At 51.2% G+C, this 17,994-nt stretch overlaps 2 protein-coding genes across 3 annotated transcripts in view; one reads left to right on the forward strand and one right to left on the reverse strand.

Annotated features, from left to right (window-relative positions):
• The window catches only part of LOC137324338 (L-gulonolactone oxidase-like), a 38,154-nt gene extending 24,297 nt beyond the window's left edge, over positions 1-13,857 (forward strand). For both annotated transcript variants that reach the window (XM_067988512.1, XM_067988513.1), the window contains 6 exons: positions 3,335-3,442; positions 4,480-4,556; positions 8,627-8,776; positions 11,087-11,251; positions 11,580-11,670; positions 13,386-13,857. In XM_067988512.1, coding sequence (XP_067844613.1) covers positions 3,335-3,442; positions 4,480-4,556; positions 8,627-8,776; positions 11,087-11,251; positions 11,580-11,670; positions 13,386-13,514 — 720 coding nt within the window. In that variant the 3' untranslated portion in view covers positions 13,515-13,857. The remainder of the gene's footprint in view (positions 1-3,334; positions 3,443-4,479; positions 4,557-8,626; positions 8,777-11,086; positions 11,252-11,579; positions 11,671-13,385) is intronic.
• A 2,026-nt stretch (positions 13,858-15,883) lies between these two features.
• LOC137324337 (nucleoside diphosphate kinase 6-like) overlaps positions 15,884-17,994 on the reverse strand; it is a 38,240-nt gene continuing 36,129 nt past the window's right edge. The window contains exon 4 of the mRNA XM_067988511.1: positions 15,884-16,511. Within this exon, the coding sequence (XP_067844612.1) occupies positions 16,356-16,511 (156 nt within the window). The 3' untranslated portion in view covers positions 15,884-16,355. The remainder of the gene's footprint in view (positions 16,512-17,994) is intronic.

The following is a 17,994-nucleotide window of genomic DNA, read 5'->3' on the forward strand; positions in this document are numbered from 1 at the left end:
CTTTCCATTGACACTTTCTATCAGAATCAAAACCAGCCGTCCAGTACCAGACAGGAGCGAATCGTTCCCTTTTACCCGCGGTGTACTGTACAATGTACAGGAGCTGACACTGAAACACACACGGGGCCGTCCAGTACCAGACGGGAGTGAATCGTTCCTTTTTACCCACTGTGTACTGTACAGTGTACAGGAGCTGACACTGAGACACACACGGGGCCGTCCAGTACCAGACAGGAGCGAATCGTTCCCTTTTACCCGCGGTGTACTGTACAATGTACAGGAGCTGACACTGAAACACACACGGGGCCGTCCAGTACCAGACGGGAGTGAATCGTTCCTTTTTACCCACTGTGTACTGTACAATGTACAGGAGCTGACACTGAGACACACACGGGCCGTACAGTCCCAGACAGGAGTGAATCGTTCCCTTTTACCCACTGTGTACTGTACAATGTACAGGAGCTGACAATGAGACACACACGGGGCCGTCCAGTCCCAGACAGGAGTGAATCGTTCCCTTTTACCCGCGGTGTACTGTACAATGTACAGGAGCTGACACTGAGACACACTCGAATGAATAAATTCTCTCCCATCATCAGTCACTCTGTCGCTCCCTATTATATAGAAGCTCAGCTGTGATTTTTCTTGTGTTTAATTAACTGCTTCATTCCTGCTGACAGCGGGTGATTTGATGACACACTTTAGCCTTTCGTTCCCCCTGGGACATGAAGCAAACCCTAAGATGGTTCAGAACCCAGATTGTGGGCTCTGAGATTTCAGGATTGTCAACAGGAGCTGTATGAGTGTGAACAGGAGCTGTATGAGTGTGAACAGGAGCTGTATGAGTGTGAACAGGAGCTGTATGAGTGTAAACATCATCTTTATTATGATGTGGAGATGCCGGTGATGGACTGGGGTGGACAAATGTAAGGAATCTGACAACACCAGGTTATAGTCCAACAGTTTTATTTGAAAATCACAAGCTTTCAGAGGCTTCCTCCTTCGTCAGGTTGACAACGGGTGATTTGATGACACACTTTGGTTACAGGAATGCGGATTTACTCCTTTACTTCCATGTCTAGGAAGATATCTGTCTCTGAGTTTCTCTTGTGAGGAACATTGTATCTGAACTCTATGCTCTGACAAACATAAACAACCAGTGTGAGGCAGTCTTTGTCTCTCTTTCTGTCTCTGTCTGTCTCTCGCTCTCTCTTTTTCTGTCTCTCTCCATGTGTGTGTCTCTCTCTGTCTCTCTGTGTCTCTTCCTTTCTGTTTCTCTCTCTGTCTCTGCATTCTCTCTGTCTCTGCACTCTCTCTCAGTGTCAGTCTCTGCGCTCTCTCTCTCTCTCTTTCAGTCTCTGCACTCTCTCAGTCTCAGTCTCTGCGCTCTCTCTGTCTGAGTCTCTGCGCTCTCTTTCTCTCTCTGTCTCACTCTCTGCGCTCTCTCTCTGTCTCAGTCTCTGCGCTCTCTCTCTGTCTGAGTCTCTGCGCTCTCTCTCTCTGTCTCACTCTCTGCGCTCTGTCTCAGTCTCACTCTCTGCGCTCTCTCTCTGTCTCAGTCTCTGCGCTCTCTCTCTGTCTGAGTCTCTGCGCTCTCTCTGTCTCACTCTCTGCGCTCTGTCTCAGTCTCAGTCTCTGCACTCTCTCTCTCTCTCTGTCTCAGTCTCTGCGCTCTCGCTCTCTCACTGTCTCAGTCTCTGCTCTCTCTCTCTCTGTCTGAGTCTCTGCGCTCTCTCTCTCTCTGTCTGAGTCTCTGCGCTCTCTCTCTCTCAGTCTCAGTCTCTGTGCTCTCTCTGTCTGAGTCTCAGTCTCTGCTCTCTCTCTCTCTGTCTCAGTCTCTGCGCTCTCTCTCTGTCTCAGTCTCTGCGCTCTCTCTCTGTCTCAGTCTCTGTGCTCTCTCTGTCTGAGTCTCAGTCTCTGCTCTCTCTCTCTCTGTCTCAGTCTCTGCTCTCTCTCTCTGTCTGAGTCTCTGCTCTCTCTCTCTGTCTGAGTCTCTGCGCTCTCTCTCTGTCTGAGTCTCTGCGCTCTCTCTCTCAGTCTCAGTCTCTGTGCTCTCTCTCTGTCTGAGTCTCAGTCCCTGCTCTCTCTCTCTGTCTCAGTCTCTGCTCTCTCTCTCTCAGTCTCAGTCTCTGCTCTCTCTCTCTGTCTCAGTCTCTGCTCTCTCTCTCTCTGTCTCAGTCTCTGCTCTCTCTCTCTCTGTCTCAGTCTCTGCGCTCTCTCTCTGTGTCTCAGTCTCTGCGCTCTCTCTCTCTGCTCTCTCTCTCTCTGTCTCAGTCTCTGCTCTCTCTCTCTCTGTCTCAGTCTCTCTCTCTCGCTCTCTCCAGTTTGAAGGTGGTGCATCCTCCTGATATCTTTCTGTTGGTTACACACTGCTGAGATAATTGTTGAAATGTGTGCACTATTTTAGTGCGTGCCCTGAGGGTAGTGACCCACATAAAACTGATAAATTTGAGTGTCCCCACAGGCTCTGAGACTGAGCAACGTTCTCCAGGAACTGCTTTCAATTTCTTTCATCTAATTCCTTCTGCTCTATTTCTCTGAGAGTTTTATGGAATGTTCTAGCTCTCAGCTTCTGCCAACTCTTCTCTACTTCTCAGGCATTGCCTTCTTTGTCCTTTCTCGCAAAGAAATGAACAACTGCACATCTGTAGTTCTGGTTTTACAAACATCGAACGATCCAGCACAGGACCTGGCCATTCGCCCAATCACATCTGCACCAATGCTTCACCCCATGTGACCCACACCGTCCAATCTCAGGTCAGGTTATAGAACAGCATCTTTCACGGCCTCAGGACATCTCACAGCCAATGAAACACTTCTTGAAGTGTAGTCACTGTTGTAATGTAGGGAAATGACGCAACTAATTTGCGCACAGCAAGATCCCACAAACAGCAATCAGGTAAAAGACCAGATCATCTGTTTTAGTGATGTTGGTTGAAGGATAATTATTGGACCCAGGACACCCGGGGAGAACTCCCTGCTCTTCTTTGAATTGTGCCTTATGATTGTTTTACGTTAACCTGTGAGGGTAGACGAGTTTGTACAGTACAAAATCACAAAGGATGAAACCCCCTGCCCATTATTCCCACTGTATAGAATTGTAATTGGCCCAACTCTTCCCATTCACTCCCGTTGAATGGACACCCAGTGAACAAGGCCTGTGCACATATTCTCACATTGTAATGAATCGCAAAGGAATAACCACTTCGTAATCAATCCCATTATAGAATCCCAATGGACCAACTGTTCCCCAATGACAGACATTGTACTAGACTATAATCAATGCTGAGCCCTGTGATAATACTGAGAGCTGAGCCCTGTCTTATTCCTGTAGGTTCTGAATGACCTGGACACTCACCTCAAACAGTCAGAGTATTTCCGATTCTTCTGGTTTCCTCACACCGATAAGGTCACTGTGTTCTACGCAGACCGCACGGACAAGGTACAAAGTGTTTTATTGGTGTTTGTCACAATTTCTTTGCAATTTTTGCTAGGTATCCGCTCGGGTTCTGTATCATTGGTCTCCTCAGTAAGTGGACCTCATCTCCCTTATGATCTGAAGTGCATCTATTACTGCCCAATCTCTAGTTAATCAATAGCATGAGCCAGGGTAACATACATACTCGCTGCGTAAATATCAGACATGCTGGCATGTGCCTGCTCCTTTCTTAATGTATGGTGGACTGGAAAACACCTTATCAAAATAAATCACTTCAAGAACAAACTGGTTTATTTGATATAAAATAGAGGAATGAACAGAATACAGTTTTCATAGCGAGATCCCTAAATTTCCTACTTGCTTCATTCCTTGAAAAATAACATGGTATCAACTCGACTGACATTTTAGGTGAAAGCCCATTTTTCAAGCTGGCTAATCCAGAGCTAACTGGCCCTTATCTTTCTGTTTGTGGGCTATTCCAGTTCACTTGCCAATTTTTTAGGGAGAGTATGAGCTCGCTCCTCCTCAATTATCAGGTTGGGAGTTTGGCTTCAGTTGCTCCGTCTGTACTGGGTTAGCCTCAGTGCCGCAGTACGAGAGAGGATAAACAATCCACCGGAGTTCCTGCTCCTGACAGCACCGTCCCAGCGACACCCCCCACCTCTCCCCCACTGGAAGTGCGCGTGTGGGGGCATCGGGTTAGGAGAGACTGAGGCGTGGCTGTGATGCCCCATGTAGACGAGCAGTCTGCCCGCACTCACTGACAAGGTTCGTACGTGCGTGATTCATGGGAGGGCAGATGGTGTCAATGGAACTTGACCACAGTGAGAATCAGGAGCTTCAAGAGAGAAGCAGAGGCCTCTAGGGCCACTGGTCCTTCAGACAGAGTGCGGCCGAGGGGCCGCGGAGAATCTGAAAGGGGCTGTTCCCGCCCCACAGCAAATGGAAGAGTGTAAGAGAGTGGTTTTTGTGGCTTTGCCTGTGTTGTTTCGCTGTGTGATCGCGGGCCTGACGGGAGCTGCCTGTTTTGTGTGTTACAGCCGGTTAAAGCCAGTTCCAGCTGGCTGTGGGACTACGCCATTGGCTATTATCTGTTGGAGCTCCTGCTGTGGATCAGGTCAGTCAGTAACATCACCAAACCCCATTGGCCCAGAGCCCAGGAGAGACAGAGAGACAGGGGGAGACAGGGGGAGAGAGAGAGGGACAGGGAGACAGGGGGAGAGAGAGAGGGACAGGGAGACAGGGGGAGAGAGAGAGGGACAGGGAGACAGGGGGAGAGAGAGAGGGACAGGGAGACAGAGGGAGATAGAGAGGGACAGGGAGACAGGGGGAGAGAGAGAGGGACAGGGAGACAGGGGGAGAGAGAGAGGGACAGGGAGACAGGGGGAGAGAGAGGGACAGGGAGACAGGGGGAGAGAGAGAGGGACAGGGAGACAGGGGGAGAGAGAGAGGGACAGGGAGACAGGGGGAGAGAGAGAGGGACAGGGAGACAGGGGGAGAGAGAGAGGGACAGGGAGACAGGGGGAGAGAGAGGGACAAGGAGACAGGGGGAGAGAGAGGGACAGGGAGACAGGGGGAGACAGGGAGACAGGGGGAGAGAGAGGGACAGGGAGACAGGGGGAGAGAGAGGGACAAGGAGACAGGGGGAGAGAGAGGGACAGGGAGACAGGGGGAGAGAGAGGGACAGGGAGTCAGGGGGAGAGAGAGGGACAGGGAGACAGGGGGGGAGAGAGGGACAGGGAGACAGGGGGAGAGAGAGAGGGACAGGGAGACAGGGGGAGAGAGAGAGGGATAGGGAGACAGGGGGAGAGAGAGAGGGACAGGGAGACAGGGGGAGACAGGGGGACAGGGAGACAGGGGGAGAGAGAGGGACAGGGAGACAGGGGGAGACAGGGGGACAGGGAGACAGGGGGAGAGAGAGGGACAGGGAGACAGGGGGAGAGAGAGGGACAAGGAGACAGGGGGAGAGAGAGGGACAGGGAGACAGGGGGAGACAGGGGGAGAGAGAGGGACAGGGAGTCAGGGGGAGAGAGAGGGACAGGGAGACAGGGGGAGAGAGAGGGACAGGGAGACAGGGGGAGAGAGAGAGGGACAGGGAGACAGGGGGAGAGAGAGAGGGACAGGGAGACAGGGGGAGAGAGAGAGGGACAGGGAGACAGGGGGAGACAGGGGGACAGGGAGACAGGGGGAGAGAGAGGGACAGGGAGACAGGGGGAGACAGGGGGACAGGGAGACAGGGGGAGAGAGAGGGACAGGGAGTCAGGGGGAGAGAGAGGGACAGGGAGACAGGGGGAGAGAGAGAGACAGGGAGAGACAGGGGGCGACAGGGGGACAGGGAGACAGGGGGAGAGAGAGGGACAGGGAGACAGGGGGAGAGAGAGGGACAGGGAGACGGGGGGAGAGAAAGAGGAAGAGAGTGAGGGAGGGAGAGAGAGAGGGAGGGACGGGGAGAGGGATGGGGAGACAGGGGGAGAGAAAGAGGAAGAGAGTGAGGGAGAAACTGAGAGGGAGACTGGTGAGAGTGGGACAGAGAGAGAGAAAGACAGAGAGGGAAAGACTGCGGGAGAGGCAGACAGGGAGAGAGAAAGAGGGAGGGAGATACTGAGAGAGAGAGGGACTGGTGAGAGTGGGAGAGAGAGAGAAAGACAGAGAGGGAGAGACTGAGAGAGAGAGGGACTGGTGACAGTGGGAGAGAGAGAGAGAGAGCGAGATTGAAAGGTAAGAGAGAGCAGGAAGATGGAGGAGAAATCTGAAACAAATACAGAAAATGCTGGAAACACTCAGCAGGTCAGGCAGCATCTGTGGAGATAGAAACGGAGGAGATAATCTCCTAGGTTTGAGCCCTTAGCCGAGAGCTGCCTTTGTTACCTCCAGACTCGACGATTCCAATGCTCTCCCGGCCGGCTTCCCATCTTCCACCCTCCATAAACTTGAGCTCATCTGAAACTTTGCTGCCCCGTATCCTGGAACTCCCTCCCTAACAGCACTTTGGGAGAACCTTCACCACACGGACTGCAGCGGTTCAAGAAGGCGGCTCACCACCACCTTCTCAAGGGTAATTAGGGATGGGCAATAAATGCCGGCCTCGCCAGCGACGCCCACATCCCATGAACGAATTTTAAAAATCCTAACTCGCACCAAGTCCCGTTCTCCCATCACCCCCTGCGCTCGCTGACCTATGTTGGCTCCCAGTCCGAGAACGCCTCGATTTTAAAATTCTCATCCTTGTTTTCAAATCCCTCCATGGCCCTCGCCCCTCCCTATCCCTGTAACCTCCTCCAGCCCCTACAACGCTCCGAGATCTCTGCGCTCCTCCGATTCTGGACTCTTGCGCATCCCCCGATTTCCATCGCTCCACCATTGGCGGCCGTGCCTTCAGCTGCCTGGGCCCTAAGCTCTGGAATTCCCTCCCTAAACCTCTCCGCCCCTCTCTCCCCCTTTAAGACCCTCCTTAAAACCTACCTTTTTGACCAAGCTTTTAGTCACGTCTTGATATCTTTGGCTCGGTGTCCTTTTTTGTTCTGATTACGCTCCTGTGAAGCACCTTGGGACGTTTTATTATATTAAAGATGCTTTATAAATACAAGTTGTTGTTGACCTGGACCAAAAGCAGGTCAGAGGTGAGAGGGCAGCTTTAAAATTCACCAAGTCTGGGGGTAGGGAGGAGTCCATACAGGATGTAAATAGCCTGAGATAAATCCTCTGTCCCATCGTAGTGTGAAGGTAGAAAGAGTCAGTGAGAGGGACGAGGGGCCATTCAGCACTGGCAGTGCACCACCCTCTGGCGGCAGCGTTCGTGTACAACACTCAGCAACAACACTCCCAGAGACCCAACCCTGGAATTCCAGCTGGTTTGGCCAATCCAGAATGGTGCCAGGATCAATCCAGGAACCCGCACACAGGGCCCCCACCCCCAAAACAAATGGCCCCCCACCCCCAGACACACAGGGCCCCCACCCCCAGACACAAGGCCCTCCCACCCCCACAAACTCCCCCCACCCCCACAAACAAACTCCCCCCCACCCCCAGACACACAGGGCCCCCACCCCCACAAACAAACTCCCCCCACCCCCAGACACACAAGGCCCCCACCCCCACAAACAAACTCCCCCCCACCCCCAGACACACAGGGCCCCCACCCCCACAAACAAACTCCCCCCACCCCCAGACACACAAGGCCCCCACCCCCACAAACAAACTCCCCCCCACCCCCACATGCAGGGCCCTCCCACCCCCACAAACTCCCCCCCCCCCCCCCCACAAACAAACCCCCCCCCCCCACACAGGGCCCCCACCCCCAAAACAAATGGCCCCCCACCCCCAGACACAAGGCCCTCCCACCCCCCCAAACAAACTCCCCCCCACCCCCAGACACACAGGGCCCCCACCCCCAAAACAAATGGCCCCCCACCCCCACACACACAGGGCCTGTGAGAGGGACATCTGACCTCAGACTGGCCAGAGACTGAACCCAGCCTCCTTCATAGGGTTGCCAACCCTCCAGGACTGCCCTGGAGTCTCCAGGAATTGAAGGTTAATTTCCCAGACACTGTCGGGAGCAAAACACCCGGGAGAGAAATCATAGGGGTGTTAAAAATAATTGCGAGGATGGATGACCAATGGCAGGAGTGTGGGGGCAGGGCGGTTGGAGGCGGGAGGTCATGTGATGAAACCTCCAGGAATAGATCCAGCCAGAGTTGGCAACCCTACTCCTTCACCCTCCGTCTTCCTCCTCTATTTCCTTTCGTCTCGAGTTTTGTGTTCATCAAGAGCCACAGGATCGGAGCTGAGGGGAGCTCACTGTACACTCGGGGGGATACACCTCTACCTGTGGGTGAGATCACTGGGGCAAAGTGGGGGATTTGTGGGGCACGAGCCTCACCTCCTTCCCCACCCAGTTTCTCTGGCCGGTGCTAACCCGCTGTCCCCTGCTCCAAACCCCAGAATCCCCCTAATGCACTCCCAACACAGTCACACCTCTGGCCCACTGCAGCAGTGTGACCCCTGCACCTCACCCTGTGACCTCTGGGAGCGAGACTGACCGCTCAGAGCCTTTCTCTCTTCCTATTGGCTTTGACTCTCGCTGATTGCGGACTCTGCCTCAACGATGTACATTAATGGTCAGCGTGAGGGTCTGTGGCGCCCGCATTAACCTCCTAACCTTTGACCCTGTGACCTCTTTTGCAGTGCCTTCTTCCCCCGCCTGGTGCCCTGGATCACGCAGCTCTTCTTCTGGCTGATTTACTCAGTAAAGGGCGAGCAGGTCAATCGCAGTGACAAGGCCTTTAACTTCGAATGTCTGTTCAAGCAACATGTGTCGGATTGGGCTGTCCCCATGTAAGCATCACACCTCCCTGCTCTCTGTCAGTGGGGATTGCACTGTCTGTCTGGCCGTGCCTCGCTCGGTCTGGCCGTGCCTCGCTCGGTCTGGCCGTGCCTCGCTCGGTCTGGCCGTGCCTCGCTCGGTCTGGCCGTGTACCGCTCGGTCTGGCCGTGCCTCGCTCGGTCTGGCCGTGTACCGCTCGGTCTGGCCGTGCCTCGCTCGGTCTGGCCGTTTACCGCTCGGTCTGGCCGTGCCTCGCTCGGTCTGGCCGTGCCTCGCTCGGTCTGGCCGTTTACCGCTCGGTCTGGCCGTGCCTCGCTCGGTCTGGCCGTTTACCGCTCGGTCTGGCCGTGTACCGCTCGCTCTCTCTATCTCTCCTGTCCTCTCAGCCTGTCTCTCTTTAATCCTCTCCCTCTTCCTCATTCCCACTCAGTCAGTCTTCTCACTCCTCCTTTTTCCTTTCATAGAATCATAGAAAGTTACGGCACAGAAGGAGGCCATTCGGCCCATCATGTCCATGCCGGTCAAAAAGAGCTATCCAGCTTAATCCCACTTTCCAGCACTTGGTCCGTAGCCCTGTGGGTTACAGCACTTCAGGTGCACATCCAGGTACTTTTTAAATGAGTTGAGGGTTTCTGCCTCTACCACCCTCTCAGGCAGTGAGTTCCAGACCTCCACCACCCTCTGGGTGAAAACATTTCTCCTCAACTCCTCCCTAATCCTTCTACCAATTACTTTAAATCTATGCCCCCTGGTTATTGGCCCTCTGCTAAGGGAAATAGGTCCTTCCTATCCACTCTATCTCGTCCCGTCATAATTTTATACACCTCAATTAAATCTCCCCTCAGCCTCCTTTGTTCCAAAGAAAACAACCCCAGCCTATCCAATCTTTCCTCATAGCTAAAATTCTCCAGACTTGGCAACATCCTCGTAAATCTCCTCTGTACCGTCTCTAGTGCAATCACATCTTTCCTGTAATGTGGTGACCAGAACTGTACACAGTACTCAAGCTGTGGCCTAATCAGTGTTTTATACAGTTCGAGCATAACCGCCCTGCTCTTTTATTCTATGCCTCGGCTAATAAAAGAAAGTATTCCATATGCCTTAACCACCTTATCTACCTGTCCTGCTACCTTCAGGGATCTGTGGACATGCACTCCAAGGTCCCTCACTTCCTCTACACCTCTCAGTATCCTCCCATTTATTGAGTATTCCTTTGCCTTGTTTGCCCTCCCCAAATGCATTACCTCACACTTCTCTGGATTGAATTCCATTTGCCACTTTTCTGCCCACCTGACCAGTCCATTGATATCTTCCTGCAGTCTACAGCTTTCCTCCTCACTATCAACCACACGACCAACTTCTTGACCATGCCCCCTACATTTAAGTCCAAATCATTAATGTATACCACAAAAAGCAAAGGACCTAGTACCAAGCCCTGCGGAATCCCACTGGAAACAGCCTTCCAGTCACAAAAACACCGTCAACCATTACCCTTTGCTTCCTGTACCAATTTTGGATCCAACTTGCCACTTTCCCTTGGATCCCATGGGCTTTTACTTTTTTGACCAATCTGCCACATGGGACCTTGTCAAAAGCCTTGCTAAAATCCATGTACACTACATCAAACGCACTACCCTCATCGACCCTCCTTGTTACCTCCTCAAAAAATTCAATCAAGTCAGTCAGAGACGACCTTCCCTTAACAAACCCATCCTTTCTTTCTATCCATCTTAGTCTATCTCATTTCTCAGCCTGTCTTTGGGAGTGTCCATCTCTGCCTCTTTTATCTGTCTCTCTCTCTCTGTCTGTTTCTCTCAGCCTCTCTCCATCTCTTTCGGTCTGTCTCTATCGCCATCTGTTTCTCTCTGTCTGTCTGTCTGTCTCACTCTCTTGGTCTGTCTCTCAGTCTGTCTCTCTCTCTTAGCCTATCTCCTTTTCTCTGCGAATTCCGGTATTGTGTATTCGATAGATATTTGTTAGGCAAGGGTATTAAGGGTTATGAAAGTAAGGCGGGTAGATGGAGTTAAGATACAGATCAGCCGTGATCTAATTGAATGGCAGAACAGGCTCGGGGGTCTGAATGGCCTCCTGCTGTTCCTATATAAGCTCCGAGAGGGGTTTAGGAAGAGAGTTTCTGAGTGAATTCTATGTTTATACATGGCTGTGTCAGATTTGCTCTCTGGAGTGTCTGTAATCACTAAGTTACACTCTGAAGTGCTGTGATTATGTGAATCAATCTCCCGCTAACCACAGAGAACTTGGGGAGATCGGAAATCCCCAATGTTACATTTCTGATCAGCACCTTTCGTCCTTTTAAACAGTGAGCAGACGGGGAAAGCCCTGGGGCAGCTGAAGGAATGGCTGGAGAGGAATCCCGATGTGCGAGCCCATTTCCCGGTCGAAGTGCGGTTTGCTCGAGGGGACGAGATTCTGCTCAGTCCGTGCTACAAGCAAAACAGCTGTTTCATGAACATTATCATGTACAGGTGGGTACTGGGGCTGAAGGGGGCAAACAGCAAGCAGCCAGTGTCAAAGGGACACAATCCGACAGGCATAAAGGGGCCTTACTGTTCCCAAACCAGGGAACGATTCGCTCCCGTCTGGGACTGTACGGCCCGTGTGTGTCTCAGTGTTTTATGGAGAGTTAAGCGTTGTAGAGAGGAAGGCAAATGTTTGTCACGGTGGAATCGATCTTTAGCGGTGCTGGGGACAGTGTTACTTGATGCCCTCGTCTCGGGTTAAATCCCCGATCCCCATTGGCTCTTGTGCTCCCTCCCTTCTCAGACTCTGATTTGTGGGATCTTTCCCTCCCAGGCCCTACGGTAAGGAGTTGCCACGCGAGAGATACTGGGCAGCGTACGAGCAGATCATGAAGAGGAATGGTGGAAGACCACACTGGGCGAAGGTGAGTGGGGCCTTCCCCATGGAAACTAGGCCCGAGTGCTGCCGTTAGACTTAAAACAAAGACAAAGTGAACAAAGAGAAACCTTCCCAGGACTATGTATCCCAGGACGTTATGGGAGGTTAGGGAGGAAATTGCGGGTCCCCTAGCAGAGATATTTGAATCATCCACCGCTACAGGTGAGGTGCCTGAAGATTGGAGGGTAGCAAATGTTGTGCCTTTGTTTAAGAAGGGCGGCAGGGAAAAGCCTGGGAACTACAGACCGGTGAGCCTGACATCTGTAGTGGGTAAGTTGTTAGAGGGTATTCTGAGGGACAGGATCTACAGGCATTTGGAGAGGCAGGGACTAATTAGGAACAGTCAGCATGGTTTTGTGAGAGGAAAATCATGTCTCACGAATTTGATTGAGTTTTTTGAAGGGGTAACCAAGAAGATAGATGAGGGCTGTGCAGTGGACATGGTCTACATGGACTTCAGCAAAGCCTTTGACAAGGTACTGCATGGTAGGTTGTTGCATAAGGTTAAATCTCATGGGATCCAAGGTGAGGTAGCCAATTGGATACAAAATTGGCTTGACGACAGAAGACAGAGGGTGGTTGTAGAGGGTTGTTTTTCAAACTGGATGCCGGTGTCCAGCGGTGTGCCTCAGGGATCGGTGCTGGGTCTGCTGTTATTTGTTATTTATATTAATGATTTGGATGAGAATTTAGGAGGCATGGTTAGTAAGTTTGCAGATGACACCAAGATTGGTGGCATTGTGGACAGTGAAGAAGGTTATCTAGGATTGCAACGGGATCTTGATAAATTGGGCCAGTGGGCCGATGAATGGCAGATGGAGTTTAATTTAGATAAATGTGAGGTGGTGCATTTTGGTAGATCGAATCGGGCCAGGACCTACTCCATTAATGGTAGGGCGTTGGGGAGAGTTATAGAACAAAGAGATCCAGGAGTACAGGTTCATAGCTCCTTGAAAGTGGAGTCACAGGTGGATAGGGTGGTGAAGAAGGCATTCGGCATGCTTGGTTTCATTGGTCAGAACATTGAATGCAGGAGTTGGGATGTCTTGTTGAAGTTGTACAGAGCATTGGTGAGGCCACACTTGGAGTACTGTGTACAGTTCTGGTCACCCTATTATAGAAAGGATGTTATTAAACTAGAAAGAGTGCAGAAAAGATTTACTAGGATGCTACCGGGACTTGATGGTTTGACTTACAGGGAGAGGTTAGACAGACTGGGACTTTTTTCCCTGGAGAGTAGGAGGTTAAGGGGTGATCTTATAGAAGTCTATAAAATAATGAGGGGCATAGATAAGGTAGATAGTCAAAATCTTTTCCCAAAGGTAGGGGAGTCTATAACGAGGGGGCATAGATTTAAGGTGAGAGGGGAGAGATACAAAAGGGTCCAGAGGGGCAATTTTTTCACTCAAAGGGTGGTGAGTGTCTGGAACGAGCTGCCAGAGGCAGTAGTAGAGGCGGGTACAATTTTGTCTTTTAAAAAGCATTTGGACAGTTACATGGGTATAGAGGGATATGGGCCAAGTGCAGGAAATTGGGACTAGCTTAGTGGTATAAACTGGGCGACATGGACATGTTGGGCCGAAGGGCCTGTTTCCATGTTGTAACTTCTATGATTCTATGATTCTAAGATCTTTAAACCATAACCTGTTTCCTTATCAGCCTGACTGTCCAATCCTTGATCTCTTTGTGTTAATAACTCAGGCCCACAGCTGTGTCCGGCAGGATTTTGAGAAGATGTACCCAGCGTTCCACAAGTTCTGCTCCATCCGTGAACAGCTGGATCCCTCTGGAATGTTCCTGAACAATTACCTGGAAAAGGCTTTTTTCTAAGAATGTGGATATTTCTCTCCCCTCTCTACTGGTAAACAAGGTCGTTGTTGAACTTGTGTGGGGGGTTATGATTGTTGTGACCAGTGTCTCTCAGTAACATCCCTTGTCTCTCTGTGTTTACAAGCTCATAACAGCTGGTTGGAATGAGTCTGGGAGCAGCCATTTTGTATATCGTGACTTAGTCAAGAGGACCACACAAGATGGCTGCTCCCAGCTTGTATCTCACTGGAAACGCAGCAATCAGGGAGGACTGAAAGACAGAGATAAGAGTCCTAATATCCCCCATCAGAACAATTTATATAAACTAGCAGCTCAGACCAATAAATTTTCCTTTTACACTTTATTCAACAATGGATCTGTTTCTGAATATCGACATAGTTAATTTGCAGAACACAAGATATATCCAGTCACAGCCCTGGGCCATATCTGTCCTTCTCTCTCTCCATCCCAGGAAATCATTCAGACTTTAATCAGTGCTTCCTCCAGCACTGGATTATTCGTCATTCCCCACAGCGGGTGATGGGCCGAATGGGGAAAGGGCAGGGGAATGAGACTGAGGGGAGAGCTCTTTCAGAGAGAGAGGGCACAAGAGACGATGGGCCGAATGGGGAAAGGGCAGGGGAATGAGACTGAGGGGACAGCTCTTTCAGAGAGAGGGCACAAGAGGCGATGGGCCGAATGGGTTCCTTCTGTGTAATTCTATGATTTGCTCTCATTACTCTTTATATTTAATTTGAGGGTTGCTGTAGTGTTGACATGAATCAGGTAACATATCCACTCTGAAATGCTCCTTAAGTACGTGTGACTTGCACAGATGCATTTAATGAACGTGTACGATTCTCCACATGTCCTGAAGGCCCTTGTTGCCAAGGAAACAGGATAATTGCTGCACTATAAATTAATTTTTAGAAACACTTTAGGCCCATCAGTTAATGTGTTTTTGTGTACAGGCCTATTTTATCTTTGAACATTGCCGGACTGGGTGTACTGATGAAATTACACCAGCCTTTCAAATAATTGCACACAATATGACCAGAGATATCGGGCCAGCTCCGCGAGTCTCTCTCTCCTCCTCGAGAGTCTCTCTCCCTCTCCTCGAGTCTCTCTCCCTCTCCTCGAGTCTCTCTCTCCTCGAGTCTCTCTCCTCCTCGAGTCTCTCTCTCCTCCTCGAGTCTCTCTCCTCGAGTCTCTCTCTCTCCTCCTCGAGTCTCTCTCTCCTCGAGTCTCTCTCTCCTCCTCGAGTCTCTCTCTCCTCCTCCTCGAGTCTCTCTCTCCTCCTCCGAGAGTCTCTCTCTCTCCTCCTCGAGTCTCTCTCTCCTCCTCGAGTCTCTCTCTCCTCCTCCTCGAGTCTCTCTCTCCTCCTCCTCGAGTCTCTCTCTCCTCCTCCGAGAGTCTCTCTCTCCTCCTCCTCGAGTCTCTCTCTCCTCCTCCTCGAGTCTCTCTCTCCTCCTCGAGTCTCTCTCTCCTCCTCCTCGAGTCTCTCTCTCTCCTCCTCGAGTCTCTCTCTCCTCCTCCTCGAGTCTCTCTCTCCTCCTCCTCGAGTCTCTCTCTCTCCTCCTCGATGTGTATTATAATTATATACAAACGACAGGAAAATCCCGCATGAGGATATTTCCCAACATCTGCACCTTAGCCACGCTGCCCAGTGTTACTATGGGTGATACGGGGCCTTGTAAAACTCAAAGGCCGGAAAGCCTGTGGGATTAGTCAGAGAGTAAACGCAGGCCCATCGATCACACGGCCCTCCGCACTTCATCAATTTGTTTCTTTTTTAAAATGAATTGTTGTCCAGCCGACAGGAGGCTCCCAGTCACGTGACCTGCCAGAGGCCCCCCACCGGTCACGTGACCTGCCAGAGGCCCCCCCGTCACGTGCCCCGACACAGCCCCCCCAAAGCCTGACGCCACCATTCATCGCGCCCGTCCCCCGTGAACTCCTCGGCAGAGTTTAGAGCGCGGGGCCTAGGCAGCTGCAGGAATGGCTGCCATTGGTGGGATAAAGGAATGGGGGATGTACAAGAGGCCAGAGTCAGAGGAAGGAAGAAAGAGCTTTCACCACCTCAGGACGTCCCAAAGTGCTTTACAGCCAATGAAGTATTTTTAAAGTGTAGTCACTGTTGTAATGTCGAGAAACGAGGCAGCCAATTTGTGTACAGCAAGATCCCACAAGCAGCAATATGATAATGACCAGATCATCTGTTTTAGTGACGTTGGTTGAGAGATAAATATTGGCCCAGGACACTCACTTTAAAAGGGGTCCTGATGGTTTTCTCTCTCTACAATATTTGCCCCATGGGATAAGTCAATGTGCAGAATTTACAATCAGGATGAAATCTTTGCCGATGTTTACATCAAAACAGTGGGCAGCAATTAGAAAAAAAAATAACTTTAATCTGTCAAAAACATTTCAATCATCACCTTAAAGCAATCTTAAATTCTGTAAACATTACAAATGTCCCAGTAACACTGAGCATCTCACAATCACTGTTAATGGCAGCACCAGTCATGAATCAACAATTCTGGATGTTTCTCTAACTGTGCGCGATGGATTCGACACAGAATTGCCTGCTGACTGACAATGGGGGTCGCAGGACATAAGTTACAGCATCCCTACTCTTCATCTCTCAGCACAGCTACATCAGTGGGGGCAGGGAATGAGGGGGAGGGGGATGGGCAGTGAATGTGGGGTAGGGGGATGGGCAGGGGATGTGGGGGAGGGTCAGGGAATGAGGGGGAGGAGGAGAGAATGAGGGGGGGCAGGGACCGAGCTGGGATAGAGACAGTGTCTGTACACAGTACAACCTCTGCTTCCCTCCCACCATACGTCCTCACCACTGACCCATCACTTGTCCCCTGAATCGGTGACCGGTGATTTTAGCAGTTCCAAGGTGGTGTGTGAGGTCTTGGTGATCTTCCCCCCTTGGTCGATGTGCCGGATGCTCTGTGTCATGGTTATGGTCACTTGTTTTGTCGACATTCTGCTGTTCTGCCATTTCATCTGAAATTTTAAAAAATGCAGAGTTTAGGAATTCACTCACTCGTTGCCATCTCTCCGCTTTGTATTTTCTCCATTTTCAGCCCCTCCCCCTCACCAGTGTACCAACATCGATACCCGGTGTACCAACATCAGTACCCGGTGTACCAACATCGATACCCGGTGTACCAACATCAGTACCCGGTGTACCAACATCGATACCCGGTGTACCAACATCGATACCCGGTGTACCAACATCAGTACCCAGTGTACCAACATCGATACCCGGTGTACCAACATCGATACCCGGTGTACCAACATCAGTACCCGGTGTACCAACATCGATACCCGATGTACCAACATCAGTACCCAGTGTACCAACATCGATACCTGATGTACCAACATCGATACCTGATGTACCAACATTGATACCCGGTGTACCAACATCAGTACCCGGTGTACCAACATCAGTACCCAGTGTACCAACATCGATACCCGGTGTACCAACATCAGTACCCGGTGTACCAACATCGATACCCAGTGTACCAACATCGATACCTGATGTACCAACATTGATACCCGGTGTACCAACATCAGTACCCGGTGTACCAACATCAGTACCCGGTGTACCAACATCGGTACCCGGTGTACCAACATCGATACCCGGTGTACCAACATCAATACCTGATGTACCAACATCGATACCCGGTGTACCAACATCGGTACCCGGTGTACCAGCTCCGACACCCGGTGTACCAACATCGATACCCGGTGTACCAGCACCGACACCTGTGTACCAACCATCGGTACTTGGTGTACCAGCACCGACACCTGGTGTACCAGCACCGACGCCCAGTGTGTCACATCGATAACTGGTATACCAACATCGGTACCCGGTGTACCAACGACAGAGGAGAGGCGTTGGAGGAGGATGGTGTGGTCAACTATGTCAAAGGCTGCAGACAGGTCGAGGAGGATGAGGAGGGACAGTTTACCATGGTCACAGTCACATAGGATGTCATTTGTGACTTTGATAAGAGCCGTTTAAGTACTGTGGCTGGGGAGGAAACCTTGCCACAGTACTGGAGGGATTCAAACATGGATTTGTGGGAAAGATGGTCACGGATTTGAGAGGCAACAACACGTTCAAGGACTTTGGAGAAGAAAGGGAGGTTGGAGATGGGGCGGTAGTTTGCAAGAATGTTTTTTTTAGAGAGGGTGTGATGATGGGGGCTTTGAAAGGGAGGAACACCAATACCGCCTTCCCCTCAAACCCTTAATTTTCTTCCCTGTGCCCCCCACTAGGAGCTTGCATACTTAATGACCCCTGCCACAGGAAGCTGGGCTGGGGCCACAGTTGGGTCGGGCCACAAGATGGAAGTCCTGCGCCAACCCTCCTGCGGTGGGAAGAAGAAAATTCAGGCCGAGTTTCAGCAAGTGCTGGTCCCAGCGAAGTGTGGAATAAATAGGGGTTAAATAACCCCACTGATCGCTGCTCCTTCACCAA

The sequence above is a fragment of the Heptranchias perlo genome, chromosome 8, assembly GCF_035084215.1.
Source record: "Heptranchias perlo isolate sHepPer1 chromosome 8, sHepPer1.hap1, whole genome shotgun sequence".
Classification (NCBI taxonomy): Eukaryota; Metazoa; Chordata; class Chondrichthyes; order Hexanchiformes; family Hexanchidae; genus Heptranchias; species Heptranchias perlo.